The sequence below is a fragment of the Salmo salar genome, chromosome ssa07, assembly GCF_905237065.1.
Source record: "Salmo salar chromosome ssa07, Ssal_v3.1, whole genome shotgun sequence".
Classification (NCBI taxonomy): Eukaryota; Metazoa; Chordata; class Actinopteri; order Salmoniformes; family Salmonidae; genus Salmo; species Salmo salar.
Window position 1 is genome coordinate 50366389 of NC_059448.1, and position 20406 is coordinate 50386794.

The window sequence follows — 20406 nt, forward strand, 5'->3', positions numbered from 1 at the left end:
TCCTGAGATGCACCGACAAGGAACAAGTCCTACAGGCGGTGAAAATCAACACCATTACAGTGCGAAACGCCAAACTCACTTTACACCAGGACCTGTCAGCTGGAATACGCCGAAAGCGCCGAGAGTTTGACGAGATGAAGAAATACTCCATTGACCGAGGCATCTTTAGGGGATTCAAATACCCAAACGAGGTCAGAATTCTTCACCAAGGAGCCCTGTGACACTTCAAAACTCCCGAAGAGGCAAAACGCTTTTTGAAAGACAATCCTGGTCAATGAGAAATGGACCAATGACTAAATGCGATTACTGTTATTACTAAAGGAGGTAAGAAAACATATAGCCGACATCCAAAGACCCACCTGCCCCGCTAAATGTCATTATAGCCGGCTAATCTATATTTATTTTCCTTTAGCTGAGAGGGATAGGCTCTATAGCCTAACCTAGGCCTACTAACGTTTCAGCCTACTTTTATTTCCCTTTTTTTGTTGCTATTATTACTTGTGGTTCCCTTCGGGGAGGTATATGTAGGCTGGGCTATTGATTTTATTGTCTCCCTCTTTTAATGTGGTCTGGACGGGGGCTACGTTGTCATTTACTCAATGCGGAGAGGATGAGGCATTTCTTTGGTGGGGAGGGGGAGACGTTGTCAAGTGTCAGTTGTGCAGAGTTGAGGACGGAGTCAGGCGCAGTAAACAGAACTGAGTAAAATAACGTACTTTACTCTGAAAAATAATCTGCAAAGATGTTGAACTCTCTTACTAAAGAGATGGGACTGATAGATATCTGGAGAGAGACTAATAGCTCATCTATGGACTATACATACTACTCTAATGTCCATAACACCTACTCCCATATAGATTACATTTTTATCCCAAAGAGTTTCATAAATTCAGCCACGTGTACAATTGGACCCATAGCACTTTCAGATCACGCCTTTGTCCACCTCCGCTTTGACCTCTGCAAAAACATCCCGAGGTCAAAGAGCTGGAAATTCAACACCTCCATGTTATCAAACGAAGCGTTCCATACATTGGTAACTACATGGATAGACAACTACACACAAGACAACAAAGATTCTCCTGTTTCTCTGGCCACAATATGGGATGCTGCTAAAGCCACACTAAGAGGTCATCTAATTGCATATGCTTCCTTTAAGAAAAAAGCAATGGAAGCACACAGGCTAGATCTTGAGAGGGAGCTGGAACGCTGTGAAAAAGTACATAAACATTCCCCAGACAGCACCTCCTGGAGTCAACGTAAAGCAGCCAAAGCCAAACTGAATTTGGAATATACTCGGGAGATAAAAAAATAGTTTTCTTTACTAAACAGAAATACCATGAGTATAGCAATAGGCCGAGTAGATCGCTTGCTTACCAATTTAAAAAAGAGCAGTCAGAGCGTGCGATCATCCGAACAGCAGAGGACGAGGTCACATATGACCCAAAAACGATACATTTAACTTTTCATGATTTTTACTGCAAACTATATACCTCTGAGAGAAAACACACGGTGTGACGATCATCGTAAGGAGTAGACCAAGGTGCAGCATGTTGAGTGCTCATGATAAATATTTATTATTATACTCAGAACACCATACAAAAACAATAAACAAAGAAACACGAACGTCATGTTCTGCAGGCTTCACTGAGCAATACAAAAACAAGATCCCACAACTGAACGTGGGAAAAAGGGCTGCCTAAGTATGATTCCCAATCAGAGACAACGATAGACAGCTGCCTCTGATTAGGAACCATACTCGGCTAAACACAAAGAAATAGACAAACTAGATTGCCCACCCCACATCACACCCTGACCTAACCCAAAAAATAGAAAATAAATGGCAATCTAAGGTCAGGGCGTGACACACGGAGGCAGAACTCCACTCCTTCCTAGAGGGACTCTCGCTACCTAAACTATCAGAGACCGACCGAGAAGATCTCAACTCCCCCTTCACTCCTGAGGAGGTCCTGGAGGCAATTACCTCCATGCCCCCTAATAAGTCCCCAGGCCCAGATGGATTCCCCAGAGAGTTCTATAAAGCTTTTTGGCCCCAGCTTAGCCCTATTTTCATGCCAATGCTCAATGCACACAGCTCGCATTACAGTGTTGCTCAAAAAAGACAAGGACCCTCTATCCTGCTCGTCCTTCCGGCCCATAAGCTTGTTGGATTTCGACTACAAATTAATTACCAAATTGCTCGCCAAAGACTAAACACTCTTCTTCCCAAAATAATAAAAGCGGACCAAACTGGATTTATTAGAGACAGATACTCTTCTGATAACATTCGCCGTCTTTTTGATATTATTGATCAAGTAAACGCACAGAAGACCCCTGTCCTGCTGGCTTCACTGGATGCTGAGAAGGCGTTCGACAGGATGGAGTGGAGCTTTCTGTTCTCAGTCTTAGAAAAGTTCAATATGAGCCCAAACTTTATTAAATGGATCAAAACTATCCTCTCATCCAAATGCCATGGTGACTACTAACGGACTGAACTCTGACAGATTCCCTTTGGGACGGGGCACAAGACAAGGGTGCTCGCTGTCCCCCCCTGCTCTACTTGTTGGGGGCGGAGCCTCTGGCAGAGTTGATAAGGAGCAATCCAAGTATTATGGGTGTTTCTGCAGGCGGCCTGCAGCACAAGATTTCGCTCTACGCGGATGATGTCTTGCTCTACATATCCAACCCTGAGAAATCGCTCCCTCCCATTTTAGACACAATTGCTCAGTATGGCAGGTTTTCAGGTTATAAGATAAATTTTAACAAATCCACTGTCTGCCCTCTCAATATTACACTCACCAGCTCTATGAAGACACTATGTCCATTCCAATGGAAGACATAGGGGTTTCAATACCTTGGGATCTTCATAACACCAGATCTGAATAGCCTTTTCAAGGAAAATTATCTTCCACTCCTGGATCGAATCAAGAACGATCTCCAAACCTGGATCTCCCTCCCAATTAGCTTAGTAGGAAGAATTAATGTCATCCGTATGAACATCCTCCCTAGACTGAACTATTTATTTCAGATGCTCCCATGCCATCTCCCAGTTTCCTTTTTAAAAACAACTACCCAAAGCATCACCAAATTTATATGGGGCAATAAAAAACCTAGGATCAAGTTCTCCACTCTATCGAAACCTGAATCTAAGGGTGGTTTTGCCCTTCCCTCCCTTCAATTGTACTACTGGTCTGCCCAAATCCACAACATGCTAACATGGATCACAAACAGACAAGAGTCAACGTGGATTCAGATAGAAGCCCAATCCTGTGGTTCATTGCCCCTAAGCTCAATTATATTCATTAATAACTTTAGTGAAGTGAGCAACATAGCCAAAACCCTACTAGCATGGAGGGACTGTAAGAAATACCTGGGCATTTCCTCCCAAATATGTTCTCACTCGCCTATAGTAGGCAACCGAGACTTGCCAAAAGCCCTGAGGGATGCCAACTTTAATCTTTGGCATACTCTAGGAATCAGGACCTTTTCAGACCTATTTCATCAGAAAACCACTACACTGAAATCCTTTCAAGAGCTCTGCAGTGAATTCAATGTGCCAAGATCCATTTAAAAACTCAGTTGAATGAAGTTGAAACCCTTCTTGTCACAGCACAATCCATTAAAGGCAAAATATCTTATATCTATAGACTCCTTTCTGAGAACGGAGGCTCCTCCTTTACTCCTTTGAAAATAATCTGGGAAAAGGACCTTGGTCTGACTATCAGTGATGAGTTATGGGCGGAGGTTTGCGACAGGGTATACTGCTCCTCTACTAATGTAAACATGAAAGAATCTAATTACACATTTTTGTACAAATTTTATTACACTTCTTTGAGACTCCATAGAATGAAAACAGACATTTCTCCTAACTGTAAAAGATGTACCTCTGAAAGTGGAACCTATATGCATGTATTTTGGAGCTGTAGAGAGATTGCCAGATTTTGGCAATCTATACATACTGCTGCACAGAAAATACTAGATGTACAGTTTGATATGACCCTGTGTATCTATCTTCTTAATGCCCAGCAGGACTTTGTTCTTGATCCTGACAGAGAACATTTGCTATTACATACATGACTATTACATACTGCTAAGAAATGTATTGTTCTATTGTGGGCCTCTAATACTTCTCCTACATTTAAAATGTGGATTGACCAGATTGTTGACTTTCTCCCTCTTGAAAAGCTCACTTATGACCTCTGCAAGAGACAGCCCAAGTTTGATAGACTCTGGTCTCCACTACTCAACTATATTTCATATTGGACAGAGTGAATGGGGTGATTAGGGACATGAGCAGATACATGTTGTGTAAGGTGCTGTAAAATCTAAAAACGAATTATTTTCTCGTCGTCTCAGCTAAGGCTGGAAATAGCTAATAAGAACCTTGATAGTGCTGCTGCAAGTTTTATATATAAATTTCTTTTTTAATAATTATTATTTGGGTGTATGTATGTATGTATGTATGTATGTGTGTGTGTGTGTGTGTGTGTGTGTGTGTGTGTGTGTGTGTGTGTGTGTGTGTGTGTGTGTGTGTGTGTGTGTGTGTGTGTATATATACACAGACACATGTATATACATACATACATACATACATACATACATACATACATACATACACACACACACACACCCCTATATATATATATATATATATATATATATATATATATATATAAATACACATACATACACATAAATAATTATTATTAAAAAGAAATATATATATATATATAAAACTGTGCATATATATATATATATATATATATATATATATATATTTTATTTATTTATTTATATATATATTATTATTATTATTATTATTTAAAATTATCATTTTTTATATATATATATATATTATTATTATTATTTAAAATTATTAAAATTATTATTTTTTATATATATATTATTATTATTATTATTTAAAATTATTATTTTTTATATATATATTTTTTTATATATTTTTTTAATTTTAAGTCTGTCACATCTGTGAATGTGGAATGTGTTTTGTTGGCACACACCTGTCTATATAAGGTCCCACAGTTGACAGGGCATGTCAGAGCAAAAACCAAGCCATGAGGTCGAAAGAATTGTCCGTAGAGCTCTGAGACAGGATTGTGTCGAGGCACAGATCTGGGGAAGGGTACCAAAACATTTCTGTAGCATTGAAGGTCCCCAAGAACACAGGGGCCTCCATCGTTCTTAAATGGAAGAAGTTTGGAACCACCAAGACTCTTCCTAGAGCTGGCCGCTCGCCCAAACTGAGCAATCGGGGGAGAAGGGCCTTGGTCAGCGAGGTGACCAAGGCCCTTCAGAGGGCTCCAGAGGTCCTCTGTGGAAAGGGGAGAACCTTTCAGAAGGACAACCATCTCTGAGGCACTCCACCAGTCAGGCCTTTATGGTAGAGTGTCCTGACGGAAGCCACTCTTCAGTAAAAGGCACATTACAGCCCCCTAAAGGACTCTCAGACCATGAGAAACAAGATTCTCTGGTCTGATGAAACCAAGATTGAACTCTTTGGCCTGATTGCCAAGCATCACGGCTGGAGGAAACATGGTGGTGGCAGCATCATGCTGTGGGGATGTTTTTCAGCGACAGGGACTGGGAGACTAGTCAGGATTGAAGGAACGATGAATGAAGCAAGGTACAGAGAGATCCTTGATAAAAACCTGCTCCATCGCGCTGAGAATCTCAGACGGGCAAAGGTTCGCCTTCCAAAAGGACAACGACCCTAAGTACACAGCAAAGACAACGCAGGAGTGGCTTTGGGACAAGTCCCTGAATGTCCTTGAGTGGCCCAGCCAGAGCCCGGACTTGAACCCAATCGAACATCTCTAGAGAGACCTGAAAATAGCTGTGCAGCGACGCTCCCCATCCAACCTGGCAGAGCTTTAGAGGATCAGCAGAGAAGAATGGAAGAAATTCCCCAAATACAGGTGTGCCAAGCTTGTAGCATCATACCCAAGAAGACTCAAGGCTGTAATCGATGCCAAAGGTGCTTCAACAAAGTACTGAGTAAAGGGTCTGAATACTTATGTAAATGTGATATTTCAGATTTTTTTTTTTTATATATATATACATTTTCTAAAATTTCTAAAAACCTGTTTTTCCTTTGTCATTATGGGGTATTGTGTATACTGCCCTACCTAGTTCATGTCATTTTTGCCACATTAAATACATGCTTAATCATGTGGATAAGTATCCTTCCTCTATTGTGTTTTGGAGAAAATGGGGGGGGGGGGTCATGTTAGCAGTAACTGCAAAGTTGCTGTGAAACCAAGGTAAATAAAAGCTATTTTTCTCAGATCCACTCCATGAACAGTTGCTACCTCTTTGCTTGGTAGGGCAGTATAGATTGACGAGGAAAAATAACAATTTAATCAATTTTAGAATAAGGCTGTAATGTAACAAAATGTGGAAAAAGTCTAGGGGTCTGAATACTTTGTGAATACACTGTATACATACGCACACACACCAGTCCTTCATCCATTTCCTGGCGCCAGCATCTCCCCTGATGTATCCAGCTAATGACTAATCTTTTATTTTATATTTATTTATAGATTATAAGATGCATATGTGCATAACATTATCCAATTATATTATTACAACCAACAGACTCATGTGAGATCCAGTAACATTGTGTAATTATCTGTGTATCCACCATGGTACTGTGTAATTATCTGTAATTATCTGTCTATCCACCATGGTACTGTGTAATTATCTGTCTATCCACCATGGTACTGTGTAATTATCTGTGTATCCACCATGGTACCGGGTAAATGTCTGTGTATCCACCATGGTACTGTGTAATTATCTGTCTATCCACCATGGTACTGTGTAATTATCTGTCTATCCACCATGGTACTGTGTAATTGTCTGTGTATCCACCATGGTACTGTGTAATTGTCTGTCTATCCACCATCGTACTGTGTAAATGTCTGTGTATCCACCATGGTACGGTGTAAATGTCTGTGTATCCACCATGGTACTGTGTAATTATCTCTGTATCCACCATGGTACTGTGTAAATGTCTGTGTATCCACCATGGTACTGTGTAATTATCTGTCTATCCACCATGGTACGGTGTAAATGTCTGTGTATCCACCATGGTACTGTGTAATTATCTGTGTATTTCCACCATGGTACGGTGTAAATGTCTGTGTATCCACCATGGTACTGTGTAATTATCTGTGTATCCACCATGGTACTGTGTAAATGTCTGTGTATCCACCATGGTAATGTGTAAATGTCTGTGAATTCACCATGGTACTGTGTAAATGTCTGTGTATTCACCATGGTACTGTGTAAATGTCTGTGTATTCACCATGGTACTGTGTAAATGTCTGTGTATTCACCATGGTACTGTGTAAATGTCTGTGTATTCACCATGGTACTGTGTAAATGTCTGTGTATTCACCATGGTACTGTGTAAATGTCTGTGTATTCACCATGGTACTGTGTAATTCTCTGTGTATTCACCATGGTACTGTGTAATTATCTGTGTATCCACCATGGTTCTGTGTATCCACCATGGTACGGTGTAGATGTCTGTGTATCCTCCATGGTACTGTGTAAATGTCTGTCTATCCACCATGGTACGGAGTAAATGTTTGTCTATCCACCATGGTACTGTGTAATTATCTGTCTATCCACCATGGTACTGTGTACATTTCTGTGTATCCACCATGGTACTGTGTACATTTCTGTGTATCCACCATGGTACTGTGTAATTATCTGTCTATCCACCATGGTACTGTGTAATTATCTGTCTATCCACCATGGTACTGTGTAATTGTCTGTGTATCCACCATGGTACTGTGTAATTGTCTGTCTATCCACCATCGTACTGTGTAAATGTCTGTGTATCCACCATGGTATGGTGTAAATGTCTGTGTATCCACCATGGTACTGTGTAATTATCTCTGTATCCACCATGGTACTGTGTAAATGTCTGTGTATCCACCATGGTACTGTGTAATTATCTGTGTATCCACCATGGTACGGTGTAAATGTCTGTGTATCCACCATGGTACTGTGTAATTATCTGTGTATCCACCATGGTACTGTGTAAATGTCTGTGTATCCACCATGGTAATGTGTAAATGTCTGTGTATTCACCATGGTACTGTGTAAATGTCTGTGTATTCACCATGGTACTGTGTAAATGTCTGTGTATTCACCATGGTACTGTGTAAATGTCTGTGTATTCACCATGGTACTGTGTAAATGTCTGTGTATTCACCATGGTACTGTGTAAATGTCTGTGTATTCACCATGGTACTGTGTAATTCTCTGTGTATTCACCATGGTACTGTGTAATTATCTGTGTATCCACCATGGTTCTGTGTATCCACCATGGTACGGTGTAGATGTCTGTGTATCCTCCATGGTACTGTGTAAATGTCTGTCTATCCACCATGGTACTGTGTAAATGTCTGTCTATCCACCATGGTACGGAGTAAATGTTTGTCTATCCACCATGGTACTGTGTAATTATCTGTCTATCCACCATGGTACTGTGTACATTTCTGTGTATCCACCATGGTACTGTGTACATTTCTGTGTATCCACCATGGTACTGTGTAATTATCTGTTTATCCACCATGGTACTGTGTAAATGTCTGTGTATCCACCATGGTACTGTGTAAATTTCTGTGTATCCACCATGGTACTGTGTAATTGTCTGTCTATCCACCATGGTACTGTGTAATTGTCTGTCTATCCACCATGGTACTGTGTAATTGTCTGTCTATCCACCATGCTACTGTGTAATTGTCTGTCTATCCACCATGGTACAGTGTAAATGTCTGTGTATCCACCATGGTACAGTGTAAATGTCTGTGTATCCACCATGGTACAGTGTAAATGTCTGTGTATCCACCATGGTACTGTGTAAATGTCTGTGTATCCACCATGGTACTGTGTAAATGTCTGTGTATCCACCAAGGTATTATACTTGGTTATACACACACACACACACACACACACACACACACACACACACACACACACACACACAACCATGTTGTCCTGCTGATCATAGTTTTGCTCACTGATATTACACACACTGATTCACACAGCTCTGTTTGGCTGCATATCTGTTTGTCTGTTTATTGAGTTTAATCTCTCTCAAATCTTATTGTGAATCTGTGGTGAATATTGGAGTAGGGCATTGAGTGTATGAAAAGAATGGACAATAAAGCTTGGAGGAAAATGTACTCAGCGACCTCAGGATGACACTGTACGCGCACAAAGACTAAATAGAACACTGTACACCATCCCCGGGCAGAATCACACACATACACACATACATACATATACACACATACACACACACATACATACATATACACACATACACACACACATACATACATATACACACATACACACACACATACATACATATACACACATATACAACATACATACACACATACACACACACACATACATGCATGCACATACACACATACACACATACATACATAGATATACGGGCCAGCTCTCTTTCTGAGTTAGACCAGAAAGACTCTCCTGGATTGTCTCCCAATCCCTCTTTCACCCCACTGCACACAGACAGTGGCTGTCTCTCAAAGCATCCATTTGGCTCTAAGGCCACCTCACAGAACTCAGTCAATGGGTCAGACACACTGATACATCACACATGTGCTCTCTCTGTCTCTCTCTCTCTCTCTCTCTCTTTTCTCTCTCTCTTTTCTCTCTCACACACACACACAGTGATGTTGACCAGGCAGCCGTGTCAGACCTGTCAGGAGTTGTGTTGTGTGTACCGTAGGAGCCTGCATCTTGACAGGGCAGCAGCAGATGTATGTTTCCCTCTATCATTCTTCTCTCTCTCTTGTTTTTTAACCTTTATTTTAACTCTCTCGGTTAATCCTGTGTTTTTCTCTAGTTGTTTTAACATAGATCCTCTGTATTGCTGTGTGTTTTTCTAGATTGGTAATGGTTATGGTAATGGGTATGGTTATGGTATGGGTGTGGTATGGTTATGGTATGGGTGTGGTATGGTTGTGGTATGGGTGTGGTATGGTTATGGTATGGGTGTGGTATGGTTGTGGTATGGGTGTGGTATGGTTGTGGTATGGGTGTGGTATGGTTGTGGTATGAGTGTGGTATGGTTGTGGTATGAGTGTGATATGGGTGTGGTATGGTTATGCTATGGGTGTGATATGGGTGTGGTATGGTTATGGTATGGGTGTGATATGGTTGTGGTATGAATGTGATATGGGTGTGGTATGGTTATGGATATGGTATGGTTATGGATATGGTGTGGTATGGTTGTGGTGTGGTATGGTTATGGTATGGGTGTGATATGGTTGTAGTATGGGTGTGATATGGTTGTGGTATGGGTGTGGTATGGGTGTGATATGGGTGTGGTATGGGTGTGGTGCACCTTTTACTGTCTCCATGTTAGCACGAGAGAGAGAGAGAGATCTCATAAGATTGGTTACTGTGTGCAACCAATCTGTGGGTCTGTGTATGTATGTTGGACCTGGAATGTGTGTGTGGTGCACTCCAACATTAACTTGTGTGTGTTTTCTCTCCTCAGACAACGGGCCGTACCAGCAGAACCCTCCCCCCGCCTCTTCCAATACACTCCCACTACCAGACGACAGGCCGTACCAGCAGAACCCTCCCCCGCCTCTTCCAATACACTCCCACTACCAGACGACAGGCCGTACCAGCAGAACCCTCCCCCGCCTCTTCCAATACACTCCCACTACCAGACGACAGGCCGTACCAGCAGAACCCTCCCCCCGCCTCTTCCAATACACTCCCACTACCAGACGACAGGCCGTACCAGCAGAACCCTCCCCCCGCCTCCTCCAATACACTCCCACTACCAGACGACCGACGACAGAGCCTCGTCCCTGTAGAATTCGCCGGCCTCCTCCACGGCTCCTCGCCGGCCTGCGAGACGCCCGACACACCCTACCACCTCTACACCTCCAACACCAACCCCAAAGCCCCAAAACACACCCCCTCGGACCCCCACACCAGCCCGGTAACCACGCTCAGTAACCACGTCAATCTCGCTTCGGTAACCCAGCCCTTTGAATTAGGAATTGGACTGCCACTGCCCCTCATTATCCCACACACAGGAAACGAGGCGTTGGCTGTGAAGACCCCCAAAGACCCCCTCAAAGACGACAGACCCCCCAAACCTCAGGTAGTCTATCGCACCATCTTCCACACCCGGGTTAATCAGAACTCCCAGAACGCCTCGCCCTCCTCCTCCTCCTCTTCGCCGTATGGTTGGAACGGGGAGGCGGTGGTGGTGAGGGGGGGTGTGTCGGGAGCTGGCGGACCCAGGGACGGTGCACCGGCGTCTGGGTACGAGGACAGGGCCTTTACCCTGGGCAGGATGAGATCCATACCTCGCAGTGTGCTGGACTTAAAGCTCTCCAAGTCACTGTCCAAGTCTGACTCCAACCTGCTGGCTGTGTCGCCCATACAGGTACGTTCTGTTGTCCTGTTTATATCCCGTTTTAATGGAGAAACAGTGCTGTTATTTTATACCATTCCCTCTTTATCTTATGTGAAATGCCAGTTGCAATATTAATTGCGGTTAAAAGTACTGCCCCAGGCTTATTACACTGAATGACTGTTACAGAACCTCACCTTAGAATTTGCTTCAAGCCACAGACAGTTGTCCAACTTGATAAATGATATTGATCCAATTGATGGATCCATTGTTAAACGTAGATGTAATGGACAGTGTGTTGACGGTCTCTTTCAGGAGGAGTACCACTGGGGGTCGGGGGCTAGGGGCCAGGGGCCGAGAGGAAGCCCTAGCCCAGGGGACACCGCCAGTCCTGGGGGCCAGCTAGAGAGAACACCCTCCTTCACTGCTGAATGGGAGGAGGTGAGAGAAGCAGCGCTGTGGCTGCTGTTCAGTCAGATAGAAATGTCATGTCTAGAACTTAAACAAAGAAGAAATGATTTGACGTGGTCTATTAAGATGTGGTCAATTATCTGTCTGTTCTACACAATTCGTTTCTGCTCCAAGAGAAAAACGACATGAATGTCCAGGTTACTTTACTTTCTCTTCTATAAAGTAAAAAAATTAAAAAGGTGAGAGGAAATTAAGAAAAGAGAGGAGATTGAATAAGAAAAAAGGTATAAAAATGCATGCAGAGATGGAGAGAGAGAGAGTAAAGGCATCCCAAGAAAAGCATTTGTGTGTGTGTCCGTCCGTCCGTCCGGAGGTGGTGTACGGGTGGTGGTACCACTGACATACTTTTAAGCATGATTGTGATCCATGTGTTTATTTCCATTGTTGAGAAATATTATACACACTGACTCACAGCCAAATGATCTTCTGGTCAGTGATCACACACACAGACAGACACACACACACCACCACTAATGCTTTTCTTGGGTGTGTTTGGAGAGGTGACCGATGTTAAGATATGCAGGAAAAGGAGTCCAGCTTCACACCCAGGAACACACACACATTAAGCCACCTCTTCCATACACATATAATCAGCCTATACAATTCATTAGAAAGATATCAACCTCACTAATTGCCACTTTACAGTCCAAAACATCATCATTAGTGTAGAGCCTTGTTCTAGACTGGATTCTGCACTCCTGAACATAGCAACAAAACACTTAAGCTGATTGGCTAATATACTGGGTGTGTTTGACATGTGTGATCTAATTGATGTGTATGATCATTTGGCTTTTTCACATGCTGTATAGTAGGGCTGTGATGATCCCAGTTTTTCACATGCTGTATAGTAGGGCTGTGATGATCCCAGTTTTTCACATGCTGTATAGTAGGGCTGTGATGATCCCAGTTTTTCACATGCTGTATAGTAGGGCTGTGATGATCCCAGTTTTTCACATGCTGTATAGTAGGGCTGTGATGATCCCAGTTTTTCACATGCTGTATAGTAGGGCTGTGATGATCCCAGTTTTTCACATGCTGTATAGTAGGGCTGTGATGATCCCAGTTTTTCACATGCTGTATAGTAGGGCTGTGATGATCCCAGTTTTTCACATGCTGTATAGTAGGGCTGTGATGATCCCAGTTTTTCACATGCTGTATAGTAGGGCTGTGATGATCCCAGTTTTTCACATGCTGTATAGTAGGGCTGTGATGATCCCAGTTTTTCACATGCTGTATAGTAGGGCTGTGATGACCCCAGTTTTTCACATGCTGTATAGTAGGGCTGTGATGATCCCAGTTTTTCACATGCTGTATAGTAGGGCTGTGATGATCCCAGTTTTTCACATGCTGTATAGTAGGGCTGTGATGATCCCAGTTTTTCACATGCTGTATAGTAGGGCTGTGATGATCCCAGTTTTTCACATGCTGTATAGTAGGGCTGTGATGATCCCAGTTTTTCACATGCTGTATAGTAGGGCTGTGATGATCCCAGTTTTTCACATGCTGTATAGTAGGGCTGTGATGATCCCAGTTTTTCACATGCTGTATAGTAGGGCTGTGATGATCCCAGTTTTTCACATGCTGTATAGTAGGGCTGTGATGATCCCAGTTTTTCACATGCTGTATAGTAGGGCTGTGATGATCCCAGTTTTTCACATGCTGTATAGCAGGGCTGTGATGATCCCAGTTTTTCACATGCTGTATAGCAGGGCTGTGATGATCCCAGTTTTTCACATGCTGTATAGTAGGGCTGTGATGATCCCAGTTTTTCACATGCTGTATAGTAGGGCTGTGATGATCCCAGTTTTTCACATGCTGTATAGTAGGGCTGTGATGATCCCAGTTTTTCACATGCTGTATAGTAGGGCTGTGATGACCCCAGTTTTTCACATGCTGTATAGTAGGGCTGTGATGATCCCAGTTTTTCACATGCTGTATAGTAGGGCTGTGATGATCCCAGTTTTTCATATGCTGTATAGTAGGGCTGTGATGATCCCAGTTTTTCACATGCTGTATAGTAGGGCTGTGATGATCCCAGTTTTTCACATGCTGTATAGTAGGGCTGTGATGATCCCACTTTTTCACATGCTGTATAGTAGGGCTGTGATGATCCCAGTTTTTCACATGCTGTATAGTAGGGCTGTGATGATCCCAGTTTTTCACATGCTGTATAGTAGGGCTGTGACGATCCCAGTTTTTCACATGCTGTATAGTAGGGCTGTGACGATCCCAGTTTTCCATTCATTAGCGATGGTTTGCCATACATTGCACACCCCATACAATTCTATAGAGGCTGAATGATGATGATAAATTACCTACAGATTCTTCTATTAATCTGCAGCAATTATTCAGAGAAGGGTCGTATTTAATTACCTGCTTCGGGAAAACACAGAATGGGAAAAGAAAGAAAATCTAATCTTTATATAGAAAACTATGTGGACACCTATTCAAATGAGTAGATTTGTCTATTTCAGCCACACCTCACAGGTGTATAAAATCGAGCACACAGCCACGCAATCTCCAAAGACAAACATTGGCAGTAGAATGGCCTGTACTGAATATCTCAGTGACTTTCAACGTGGCACCGTCATAGGACGCCACCTTTCCAACAAGTCAGTTTGTCAAATTTCTGCCCTGCTAGAGCTGCCCCGGTCAACTGTGAGGGGTGTTATAGTCAAGTGGAAACGTCTAGGAGCAACAACAGCTCAGCCACAAAGTGGTAGGACACACAAGCTCACAGAACTGAAGCGTAAAGCGCGTAAAACTTCTATTCCTCGGCTGCACTCACTACTGAGTTCTAAACTGACTCTGGAAGCAACGTCAGCACAAGAACTGTTTGTCAGGAGCTTCATGAAGTGGGTTTCCATGGCCGAGCAGCCACATACAAGCCTAAGATCACCATGCGTAATGGCAAGCGTCGGCTAGAGTGGTGTAAAGCTCACCGCCATTGGACACTGGAGCAGTGGAAACGTGTTCTCTGGAGTGAAGAATCACACCTCACCGTCTGGCATTCCGACGGACAAATCTGGGTTTGGCGGATTCCAGGAGAACGCTATCTGCCGAATGCATAGTGCCAACTGTAAAGTTTGGTGGAGGAGGAATAATGGCCTGGGGCTGTTTTTCATGGTTTGGGCTCCTTAGTTCCAGTGAAAGGAAATCTTATTGCTACAGCATACAATGACATTCTAGATGATTATGTGCTTCCAACTTGACTGGCCTGCACAGAGCCATGACCTCAACCCCTTCAAACACCTTTGGGATGAACTGGAATGCCGACTGCGAGCCAGGCCTAATCACCCAACATCAGTGCCCCACCTCACAAATGCTCTTGTGGCTGAATGGAAGCAAGTCCCCACAGCAATGTTCCAACACCTAGTGGAAAGTTTTTCCAGAAGAGTGGAGGCTGTTATAACAGCAAAGGGGGGACCAACTCCATTTTAATGCCCATGATTTTGGAATGAGATGTTCGACTAGCAGGTGTCCACATACTTTTGGTCATGTTGTGTGTTTGTTCTGTTTTGAGAAGAAATGCAAGAGACAGTTCTGCTATAAGCAAGAGGCTGCCCACAAGGGAAGGCTCACTAAAGATCTGTATGTTCTTATATGGATAGTGCTCTTAAACAGGCAAACATGCATCCATTTTTGGACTTATAAACCAATTATATGTTCCCATTGATTCTTGAAGAATGTAACTTATAAATGCCTCATGAGCTTAGTTCAACTGTCACACTCCATGAGAACCCAGAATATAAGCGTGTTTTACTCCAGTGTTTGTAAACAAATGAAATGTAACAGGTACGATATAGCCTCAAAACATGGTTAAAACTATCATTTTGATGTCTGTTCAGTCCGTAGCTCTTTCTATGAATTCAAGTGGTTATAGTTCTCTAGTCCCATCCCTCAGCTTCTTACAGAAACAGTGGCTGGAAGAACACTTTGTAATTGTTTCAGCTGCAGATTTCTCCTTTAAATTACAAAAGTACTGTTTTCCTGACCCTGAATATGATGCAATGCTGTAAACAAGTGTAGGCTACATGGGATCCATTCGTTCTTAGCTGTGTTGCTAACTTTAGGAAATAGTGATATATTGCTTTTGTACTCAAACCCAATGTGGGAATCCCAATTTTCCCATTCCATAGACTACTTTAAAATGAGGAATTGTGTAATTTGGGGGAGCTCTCTGATCTTAGATCAGTGAGTCGGCAATCATGTGGTAGCCCCCATAGGCAGTCATTGAGCCTGTCAGATGTATGGTGCTGCGCTGCACAGTTGAGTGCTTAACAGCAGGTCTAGGGTCAGATTCCTGCTGTGGAATCCTTCTGTAGATGAGCTGAAAGGCAGACAGAGGCTTCTGAAGCCATTACTCTTTCTCTCTCTTTCATGCTTTCCCATCCATCTTCTCACCTCCTTTCTCTCCCTCCCCTTCTTCCTCCTTCCTCCAAATCTCCCCCTTTCCTCCTTCAGTCTCCTCTGTCCTCCTCGCCTGTCAACTCAATAAAATTCAAAGGTGATTGATTGCCATTCATTTGAATTTATAATGACCATGTCACCAATTTACATATAGGCAGCTAGAGATACAGCATGAACATTTTCTAAATTGCAACTCTCTCTCTCTTCTCTCTTCTCTCCTTCTCTCTCTCCTCTCTCCTCTCTCCTCACTTCTCTCCTTCTCTCCATTCAGATTGATAAGATAATGAGCTCCATTGGGGCTGGCATCAGCACTGGCATGGGCTCAGAAGGGATCAAGGAGAATAATGCAGGTAAACAGATAGTCAGAAACGGCACTGAACTGAAAGCCCCAGCTTCCATACCTCCTTTCTCCTCCATCTCATTCTCTCCCTTCTCATCTCTCCCTCTTTCCTCCTCAGTTCTCTCATCCCCACTTGTCCTTCTGTCACTCCCCCTCTCACCTCTCTCTCCTCCTCTTTCCCTCTATCTTCCCCATTCTTTCCCCATCCTCCTGCCTCCTCTCTCTCTCTCTCTCTCTCTCCATTTCCCCTGATCTCTATCCTCCCGCCTCTCCTCTCCTGTGCATGTGAAGCATTCCCTTACCATGGTAACCACTTTGAGAAATGCTGTTTGCGCTATGTGCTAAACCTGCTGTCTCCCACCAACGCACATGCACCCGCACCCACATTGTGTGTGTTGGGGCAGCTCAGCTCTCAGACAAAGAGGCTCATCTGATGGCTATTGCTATCTGAGCACGGCACTGAGATAGAGGGGGACAGAGAGGGTGAGAGAGAGGGGGGAGAAAGAGAAGGAGGGGAGAGAGATGTCGACGGAGAGAGAGAGAAGGGAAAGGGAGCAATAGAGGGAGAACCAAGAAAAGAGCGCGAGAGAAAGAGAGAGAGAAAGAAGGGAGAGCAGAGAGATTGAGGGAGAGAGAGTGAGTGAGAAACAGGAGTAGGGAGGGAGGATAGAAAGAGGAGGGAGAATGGGAGAGGAAGGCAGAGTGGAGAGAGAGAGCGGGGGAGAGCAGAGAGAGAGAGAGAGAGAAGGCTGCAGAAAGCATCCAGTTGAGTGTGGGAGTACTTGATAAAGAGAATTCTACCAAGCAGGCAGCTCTCCCTATCTCCTTCTTTCTCTCTCCCGCTCCTGCTCACACGCGCACACACACACACACACGCACGCACACACACACTCGTACACATACACAAGCGAGGCGAACAAGCAGGCAGGAGCAACAGCTGAGAGCGTGAAAGGAAAACAGCAGTAGCAGCAAGACACACGCATCTATCGGATCTATCTTACCACCTCCAGCCCCTGCACCCTCTCTCTCATGGATCTTACCCCCAGGACGGCACCTCTTCTCTGGATCTAACCCTAGCCCTCCCCCCTCTTTTCCCAATCCCTGGATCTACCTCCAACCACCCTAAACTTATCCCCCTACCCCCTTGTGCCCCAGCACCCTAGCATGCTTCGCCCCTCCATCCTCACCCCTCAGCCATGCTCATAACCCTCAGCCAAGCCTAACCCCAACCCCCCACCCCCATCCTCCAACCCCCCCCATCCATCCTACCATCCTCTTCCCTCTCTTTCCCCTCTCCTCCACACTCTTCCTCTACCATGGCGGGCTCGTTCGACAGCCACATTGCCCGCAACATGATGTGGCAGTGCCAGCTCTCCCAGCCTGACTGCCGGTGTTACCGGGTGGATGGCTACTCCCTCCTGAAGCGTCTGCCCCTTCACCCCCTCATAGGTCCCCGGTGCCCCATGCAGTCTGTGGGCCAATGGCTGGACAGCATTGGACTGGTCCAATACGAGAACCACCTACTGGCCAACGGCTTCGACAACGTGCAGTTTATGGTGAGTGGAGAGGGGGGGAGAGGAGAGGGGGAGTGGGGGAAGAAAGGAAGTTGTCTAGATTTTGTTACTTGTGTTTTTGTTGGGTTTCTTGGTTTTCTGGTGGGTTTTGTGTCTTCTATAATTTATCTTTCTCAATCTCTCTCTTTATCTCTCCTTCTCTTCTACCATCTCTCTTTCTCTCCTTCTCTTCTACCCTCTCTCTTTCTCTCCTTCTCTTCTACCATCTCTCTTTCTCTCCTTCTCTTCTACCCTCTCTCTTTCTCTCCTTCTCTTCTACCCTGTCTCTTTATCTCTCCTTCTCTTCTACCCTGTCTCTTTATCTCTCCTTCTCTTCTACCCTCTCTCTTTCTCTCCTTCTCTTCTACCCTGTCTCTTTATCTCTCCTTCTCTTCTACCCTCTCTCTTTATCTCTCCTTCTCTTCTACCCTCTCTCTATATCTCTCCTTCTCTTCTACCCTGTCTCTTTGTCTCTCCTTCTCTTCTACCCTCTCTCTTTCTCTCCTTCTCTTCTACCCTGTCTCTGTCTCTCCTTCTCTTCTACCCCTCTCTCTTTCCTTCTTCACATTATCCTTGTCTATTCTCTCATCTGCTCTTGTTTTCTCCTTTCCAACCTCCCTCTCTCTCTCCTCTGTCTCTCTCTCTGTTTACTGCTCTCTTTCTCTTCCTCTCCTCCTATCCTTCCTGTTTCTCCATCCCTGTACTTATTCCACTCAATACACCCCCAGTCCCACAAGACAGTGGTACTTACAAAACACACACGCAATAAACGTAATCCAACACACACACACAACTCTGTGAACTATCAGTGTCTTCCTCTCTTTCATCTTCCCATCACTCATTTTTTTCTGTTCTTTCATCTCTGCTAGTGTGGAGAGAGAGACTACATGTGTATCATTTAGTATGCATGAACTTCCTCCATGACATTTCAAAGTGTGTTTGTGTATTGATCTCTCTGTGACAGGTCACACATGTTTTAGCTTGGCCTGTACTTTGACATGTGCATGATTAAAACTCATCATACGTGACAGGGAGCTTGTGGTATTGGTTCAAGACGTGTGTGTGCGTGTCAAATCACATTTTATTTGTCGCATGCTTCGTGAACACATGCGTGTGTGTGTGTGTGTGTGTGTGTGTGTGTGTGTCTCTGTTTCTGAAGATCATAAAACAGTGTGCAGCACCAGCAGAGGGAGAGAGTATACAGATCTAGAGAGAGTGAGACCAAGGTAAAGAAATAAATAAAATATTGAGAGGGGGTGGATGACCGAGAGAGAGAGAGGGGGGGAGGGGAGGAAGGGAGAGAGAGAGGGAGGGAGGGAGATACATTCCTATTCTCTATTTTACAGCTTTATCACATAGCCAAACATTTGAATGATGATACAAAAAGACTCAGTGCAACCCTGCGTGTGTGTCTGTGTACTTCTCTGTTACAGCCCCTGCCTAATCTTTATTTATGTATTATACAAGAGCGGATGTCCAATTGACATTCAAGCTAGCAGCCACCATGACTGTATCTCCATACAGAATGAGTTTCATGGCACACTAAGGCTAAAGTCCATTATCTTAATAATCCAGTTGTATTGGCTAGCAGTCTGAGTGCAATGTAACAATAGATATATAACATGTTGAGCTGCAATAGGATTTTTAGTTTGCTCAACATTTGGGCATATTCTCAAGTTGAAATGTATGTCCACTCATCCATTAGTTGTGGACATACAATTCAACTTGAGAATGTATTCTACCTTATTTGCATATTTCCCTGTGTGCTTCTAAGTTAATCTCTCTATGACAATACATTACATACAGTATATCATAAGACCTTTCTTTGAGGGCCTAGTTACACCCTAACTCAGTGGTCTGAAACTCCTGGTTTACAAGTCACAACAAGCCTGCAAGTCACATATTCTTGGCTTGCAAAATGATGTGTACTGTAGTTCCTATTGGAATATCCAACAAATGGAACTTTTAATCACCCGCAACCTGCATTCAGAATCAGGGCTCCAGACTGCAACAGTTTAGTCACATTGGCTGTGCGAGTAAAAAAATATGTATGAGTCGCATCGGTGCTTGTTGCTCATTCTACATGGTCATCTTACTCCAAACCTCCTATTTTTTTAGGAGGCTAAAATCATGATTTGGTCAAACAGTAATGTTCATTATCCTCATGATTCCTGTAATTACAGTTTTTG

At 43.7% G+C, this 20406-nt stretch overlaps 1 protein-coding gene across 1 annotated transcript in view; it reads left to right on the forward strand.

Annotated features, from left to right (window-relative positions):
- anks1b (ankyrin repeat and sterile alpha motif domain containing 1B) overlaps positions 1-20406 on the forward strand; it is a 323994-nt gene that overhangs the window by 213755 nt on the left and 89833 nt on the right. The window contains 5 exon segments of the mRNA XM_045722208.1: positions 10568-11050; positions 11052-11476; positions 11759-11884; positions 16596-16674; positions 18114-18220. Coding sequence (XP_045578164.1) covers positions 10568-11050; positions 11052-11476; positions 11759-11884; positions 16596-16674; positions 18114-18220 — 1220 coding nt within the window.